This window comes from Episyrphus balteatus, chromosome 3, assembly GCF_945859705.1.
Source record: "Episyrphus balteatus chromosome 3, idEpiBalt1.1, whole genome shotgun sequence".
Lineage (NCBI taxonomy): Eukaryota > Metazoa > Arthropoda > Insecta > Diptera > Syrphidae > Episyrphus > Episyrphus balteatus.
In genome coordinates, this window is record NC_079136.1 from 114,715,194 (window position 1) to 114,722,105 (window position 6,912).

General features: G+C 33.7%; 2 protein-coding genes across 2 annotated transcripts; both read left to right on the plus strand.

Annotated features, from left to right (window-relative positions):
• The first annotated feature begins 671 nt into the window (after window positions 1-671).
• LOC129913348 (zinc carboxypeptidase A 1-like) lies at window positions 672-2,000 on the plus strand. Its single transcript, XM_055991968.1, has one exon. It carries the CDS (start codon window positions 701-703, stop codon window positions 1,952-1,954), a length of 1,254 nt encoding a protein of 417 aa, XP_055847943.1. The 5' UTR covers window positions 672-700; the 3' UTR covers window positions 1,955-2,000.
• Window positions 2,001-4,941: 2,941 nt separating this feature from the next.
• Window positions 4,942-6,284, plus strand: LOC129913349 (zinc carboxypeptidase A 1-like). The gene has a single exon (XM_055991970.1). The coding sequence runs from the start codon at window positions 4,975-4,977 to the stop codon at window positions 6,229-6,231; it is 1,257 nt and encodes a 418-aa protein (XP_055847945.1). The 5' UTR covers window positions 4,942-4,974; the 3' UTR covers window positions 6,232-6,284.
• The last annotated feature ends 628 nt before the right edge of the window (window positions 6,285-6,912 follow it).

Here is a 6,912-nt window from a genome sequence, read left to right on the forward strand (position 1 = left end):
TGATGGCTAATAATGTTGGGTACTTATTTCAGCAACTGATTTATACTTTAAACACTGATCTACATAAATGTTAGAAACTGTTAGATTCCTATTGATAGTTAAAATAAAATAAATAAAAAAGTCCTAGTGAAATAGCATTGTCAAATACGTGTTAAAAATCTGGAACTTATCGAAACATTGATTTACAATAGACCTCCTTATGCTTATCAGACTATGCTTATTACAGTTATTTATATTCCAATCGATAAGATATTTAAGAAAAAAAAGTCCAAAACCTCATATCAAGATAACGAAACTCCTGCACAATCAGTGCTAGAAATATAATTCTTCAAGTACCATACAAATTTAACTGGCTTAAAAGAACTTATGACACTTCACAATCAGAAAAGTTATTAATATATGTAATCTAGTTTCAGAACTTGAGAGGTAATAATCTTTAACACCACGTCTATGTCAAAAGTAAATATGTACATTTTTAAATTTATGAATTAAAGGCTTTAAAATAGTCAGAAACTTGTGTGAAAACCGTCTCAAGTTTTTACAAATAAATCAATCAAGAGGCTTTTACACCAGTGATATGACTTCAAGAGCCTTAATTGATTCTTATCGTTACGAATATCTTTATAGTGCCAATTTATGTCTTCAGATTGAAACTATAAAAGTTCAAAATCAAAACTGTAACATCTCATTCCGCAACAATATGTCGCGATCGTTGTTAATTTTCGTCAGTGTCTGCCTGGCATTGGCAGTTGGTGAACAAGCTCGTTATGACAATTATAGAGTTTACAAAGTTATCGCAAATGACATTGACCAATTGGCCGCTTTAAAGGATCTCGATGGGTCTACTGATAGTATGATTTTCCTTGATGGAGTTCATGCTTTGTCGAAGGGTGTTCATGTGGTGGTTGCCCCTCACAAAGTTCCTGATTTCGTCAACATTCTAAGCACGAAAGGAATCACCCACGAACTGGTCGAAGAGGATGCTCAATCCAGGTTGGATAGTGTAGATTTGGGAATTTCAGGGCGTGCACGTTCAGGATATGGTTGGACATCATATCACACTCTTGAGGAGAACTACGAATGGCTCAGATCATTGGCCAAGGCTTATCCCAAAGTTGTATCGCTGATCGTTGGTGGAAAATCCTACGAAGGTCGCCAAATCTTGGGCATCAAGATTTCCCACAAATCCGGAAACAAGGGTATCTTCATCGAAGGTGGTATTCATGCTCGTGAATGGATTGCACCCGCCACTGTGACCTATATAATCAATCAACTTTTGACCAGCACCTCCCCTCAAATCAAGAATATCGCGATAAACAACGACTGGTACATTTTCCCACACGCCAATCCTGATGGTTATGCCTACACTTGGACTAACGATCGTATGTGGCGCAAGACACGTCGTCCATATGGCAGTTGTTTTGGTGCCGATCCCAACAGGAACTGGAACTTCCACTGGAATGAAGTTGGATCTAGCAACAATGCCTGCTCTGATACCTATGCTGGACCATCGGCTGCTTCAGAAATTGAAGTTAAAACCTTGTCGAGCTATATTTCCTCGTTGAAGGGAAAAATCCATTTGTACATTTCGTTCCATGCATACTCTCAATACTTGCTGTATCCATATGGACACACCAACCAATTGCCACCAAATGTCGCCGATTTGAAAACAGTTTACAATGCAGCTGTTGATGCAATGAACAAACGTTATGGCACCAAGTACACAGGAGGCAATATTTACGATGCTATCTATCCTGCTTCAGGATCAAGTATTGATTGGGCTTATTCCAATGTTAATACTAAATTGGCTTACTGTTATGAATTGAGACCATCGAGCAATAATATCTGGTATGGATTCCAATTGCCAGCTTCTCAGATTATTGCAACTGGTGAGGAGACTATTGATTCCATTGTAGCTATGGTTGGAAAAGCCAAACAGTTGAAATACTTGTAAGCTTTTAAAGTGAAATAAAAACGAGTGTTTTTTGGTTTGAAATCAATTGTACGAGTTTATTTTTATTTCAATGAGTGGTTCTTTTGGTTCTTTGTTTGAAAAATTAACCTTATTTGCTTGTGATGGTTTCGTTTGGATTTTTCATTTTTTCTAGAAAGTTTAAAATTTAGGGAGCCCAAGTGACACTATACAAATTTTATATTTTTGGAATTTAACTATGCCGTGAAACATTAGAGATTAGACCCAAATTCGAATTTGGAAATTATGTTCCATCGAATTGAGGACATAAATCCCAAATACTCGGAAAGTTTAAATAATTTAAGGAAACATTTTTATGATGATAGACTTCATTATAATAAAAAAATATTAATGGGCTCAATGCTGCTAAAAGCTATTATGAAAATATATAAAAACTTCAAATTTTGCTACTAGAAGTATTTCATGGGAGCGCAGCGGGTCAAAATTCTGAATTCAAAATTCTGATTTTTTTAACGAAAATTCTGTAATTCAAATTCCTGTTTTTTCTTTCTATTATGTCTTTTAAAATTTTGCCTTTTCAAATTCTGCTTTTCAAAATTCTGATAGCATATTTTTATGAACAAAAAAATTCTAATTCAATTATTTGAATTATTTAATAATAATATTCATCTTTATTTGGTAAATTAATAAAATGTTTAATTATTTTTCGACAATATATAAAACTAAAAACTTTTTTTGTAGTATTTTCAAAATTTAAAAAAAAAATTACAAAATTACAAAATAAGTAAGAGTAATCAAACCAGTAGATTTAGCGTAAAGATGATTTTACAGAATTCTGCAAAAAATTTCGAAAGTTTTAAAAAGCGCGCTTTTTTAATATTTTGCAGAGTTTTGTAAAACAGCATTATGATAAACAGCAATTTAAAAAGCAGAATTTCGAAAAACAGCATTTTGAAAAGCAGAATTTTGATAGCAGAATTTTGTTCAACAGAATTTTGATAGTAGAATTTTGACCCCGCCAGAATTTTGACCCCAACCCGTATTTTCTAGAAGGTATTCCAGTTTAAGAGAGTTTGATAATTAATATAAAAACAAAGAATTGCTTAATCTTCCTTTTAATACCTACTCATATTAATTAATAATTTCTTAAAATGATATTTTATTTATCTTGGTAAATATTACCCCAATTATAATTGTTCCTTAGATCGGAATTTAAGTTAAACGAATAATGAAAATCATGATAATTTATAGATAAGAAAATAAAAAATTTGACATTTTTCAATGATACCGTAAGAAAGCCACACTTCGTTTTTTATAAAATATTTTTTATCATTTAAACACATCTCTTCTGAAATTTGCACCTTTGAGCTGTATAGTCATGAAAGAATGCAAAAATTTTTTTTTTTTAACTGGAAAAACCGTTTTAAGTTTGATTGAATTGATTAAGTGTAGTCAATCAGTTCAATGATCTATGAAATAGAAGGAATTTAGGATTTATTAAGTCAGCAAACCAATAAAAATAAGCAACTGCTGGGAATAGTTTAGTGTTAGTGTTTTATTTCCTGAAAACTATACCAAATTTGTTGATTGAAGCAACCAAATCTTTGTCCTTTGTTTCCTCATAAATTATTTAATTTTTTTTTTTGCATTTTAATCTACAACTTCCCACTTCCCTAGCCCTTCCTCTGTCTTTTGCTCTAATGTCCTGAAAGACTGCTCTTACGAATAATATCAAGACTTACAGCTATTGATTTGGTCTTGATTTGATCTGGATTGGGTTAACCCAGTCTTTTTAACAATATCCTGCATGACATGACTAAAATTAATAAGAACTTAAACCCTATCGGAGGCAAAAAAAAACCTTGCACCATTACATTTTTGCAATCCAATCCAAAGAACAACGTAAAAACCCCAACAATTGTTTGATACGAAGATAATAATACTCGTGTACATAGTAGACTAATTTCAAGTGAATATTTGATTGACGTGCTCTGATTAATGTAATCTCTTATTCTTGAAAAACTTTCATACACAAGCCTGTTTAAACATTGATCTGATAAAAGTTTCAAAAGACTATTATATGTTTTAATGGACAATATCTTTAAAAAAACTATCAGTTAAAAGAATATTAATTTAAAAATTCTAAAAATAAAGCTTACTGCAGAAGCTAAAAATTTACTTTATTAATATACAGGGTGTTATGCGGGAAAGTCTATTTCAAGTTGACAAATCCACTTGTATTGTCGAAATTCAAACGTAGGTATTCTTTCTGTAAGGTCATGGAAATACTTAATGAACAAAAGCTTATCATTGTTGTACCTAATGGCAAAATGGTTTAGAACAATGGACTGTCACGCCAGATGTTCTGTGGTCAAATCCAGCCTTCAGCAGATTTATATTTTTTCAAAAGGGTACCGCCGCATGCGAGGAATTAACAAAGCCTTTAAGAGTATCATTTTTATGAAAAAGTGCATCTCTGCTTAGCACTTTCGAATCGGAAGAAAGTTGTAGATCTATTCCATTCTAACAAGAAATAAATAGGTATGGCTGAGAGTTGTAACTTTTAAGTCTCGCTAGAAAGGTTCTTACAATCCCTCCATCTTATCTTCCTCTTCTTATTCCTTTTCCATATTTTCATCATATTTACTTCCCTTCAAAAAAAAATATTTTCCATATCATCTTTGGAACACCCTGTCATTATTTCTTTATTAAATTCTCACGATCATGCTCCAATATCTTCTCAACTTTAATACAACAATTTTATTTCCAAAAATTACGTGTTCAAAATCCAGATAATTCCACCGGTTTGTTAACTCTTTTAAATCTCAAATCACTTCCCACAATCTCTCCAAACTCTTCAGCACTACTGTTTTCTGTGTTAAACTTTATCAACGCCTCGTTTGTGGCTTTATCTACTACACACCTTATTCTTATCCGACAGCAGCAAAAAAAAAAAACCTAGTTCCAAATTCTTGACTATTGCGACGAGTATAAATTTCCAACTACCCGATGGGTAAGTCAGCATTAGCTAAACAATCGTCATGTCGCGCACATTACTAGTTCTACTCCTTTCGTGTCTGCTACTGGCTTTGACCAATGGTCTTCGCATTCGTTATGATAATCATCGTGTCTATCAAGTGACTGCTAAGATTGCCAAACAATTGAACGTGCTTAAGAATTTAGATGGAATTAGTGACAAATTAATTTTCCTCGATGAAGTTCATACAACTGGACGTCCATTGAGTGTTATTGTGGCACCAACAATGTTGTACAAATTCCTACAAACTCTGGACGAAAGCGAAATCGAATACAAATTAGTTGAAGAGAATGCTCAGAGTAAGCTGGAATCTGACGAAGAAGTTACAAAACCTTTGAAGCGTGTAATGGAATACAATTGGGAGCAGTATCATGAGTTGAATGAAACTTATGGATGGTTGGAGAGTTTGGTGGAGAGATTCCCAGAGCAGGTTACATTGGTTGAAGCTGGTCAAACTTATGAAGGACGCAAGATTATGGGTATCAAGATCTCCTATAAAGAGGGTAACAAGGGTATCTTTCTCGAGGGTGGTATGCATGCTCGTGAATGGATCGGACCAGCTACTGTGACTTATATGACCAACCAACTTTTGACTAGCACTGATCCAGAGGTGAGATCAATTGCAGAGAACTTTGACTGGTATATTGTTCCTCATGCTAACCCCGATGGTTATGTGTACTCTCACACCACAGATCGTGTCTGGAGAAAGACTCGTACCCCATATGGCAAGTGTTTTGGAGCTGATCCCAATAGGAACTGGGACTTTTATTGGAACACTGTTGGTTCTAGCGACAATCCTTGCTCTGATACGTATGCCGGACCAAAAGCTTTCTCCGAAATCGAGACTAAATCGTTTTCCGAATACATCGCTTCGGTTAAGGAAAATCTCATGCTGTACATTTCATACCACTCCTACTCACAGCTTCTCCTTTTTCCCTATGGACACACTGATGAACTTCCCAGTAATTATGATGATTTGAAGAGGGTCTACGATGTGGCAGTTAAAGCAATTGGTAGACGTTATGGAACAAAATACACTGGAGGTAATATTTATGATGCCATCTATCCAGCTTCGGGTGCCAGTTTGGATTGGGCTTATGGAACTTTGGGAGTTAAATATAGTTATTGCTATGAACTCAGGCCATCGAGTACTAATTTGTGGTATGGCTTTAGGCTACCAGCTAAACAGATTATTCCAACGGCAGAAGAGACATTGGATTCCTTGGTAGCAATGGTTAAGGAAGTAGCTGTTAGTAATTAATTTATTAGATTTAAGTGATAGTTAAGTTAGTTTAAGTAAGAAATAACATGAATAAATTTGTTTTAAAATTTGAAAAAAACTGTGATTTTCGTTTAAAAATTCTTACTGAATTTCCTAGAAACCCATCAAGTGAGATATCAAAAGAAAGATCTCTTCAAGCTCTATTCATCGCTGAAAACCAAAAGTTTCATGGATGTCTGGTTGCTGAGATATTTGTGTTCGAAATATTTATTTTTTTACATTCGGAAGCAGATATTTTCGGATAAAGGTCTCGAAACAAGATTTGGTTTACAGATATGAGCTCACAATGAATATGCCTATATATTTATGTAAAAAAAATTACAAATCTATTTTTTTTAAAGATTTTCCCTTGCCTAAAAATAATGCATTTTCAAAAAAGTTCTCTAAATCCATCAAGTAAAACATCAAAAGAAAGGCCTTATTGAGCTCTATTCATAGCTGCAAACCAAATGTTTGCTGGCACCATTAACGACTTAAATCGTAACTGTTTATTATACCATTTAAAAAAAACAAAACATCCACAGTTTGATTTTTAGACTTTTTTACAGTTTGAAAAGCTCTAATCTTACATATATCAAATACAACAACCTGTTTCCAACTAAACAAAAACCAAGTACACGAACCTTCACTATTTTCTATTGTGAATCGGTCACATTTCAT

Bases quoted from the DNA above. Each gene is read 5' to 3' on its own strand.
- LOC129913348 (XM_055991968.1), top strand. From the start codon at position 701: ATGTCGCGATCGTTGTTAATTTTCGTCAGTGTCTGCCTGGCATTGGCA.
- LOC129913349 (XM_055991970.1), top strand. From the start codon at position 4,975: ATGTCGCGCACATTACTAGTTCTACTCCTTTCGTGTCTGCTACTGGCT.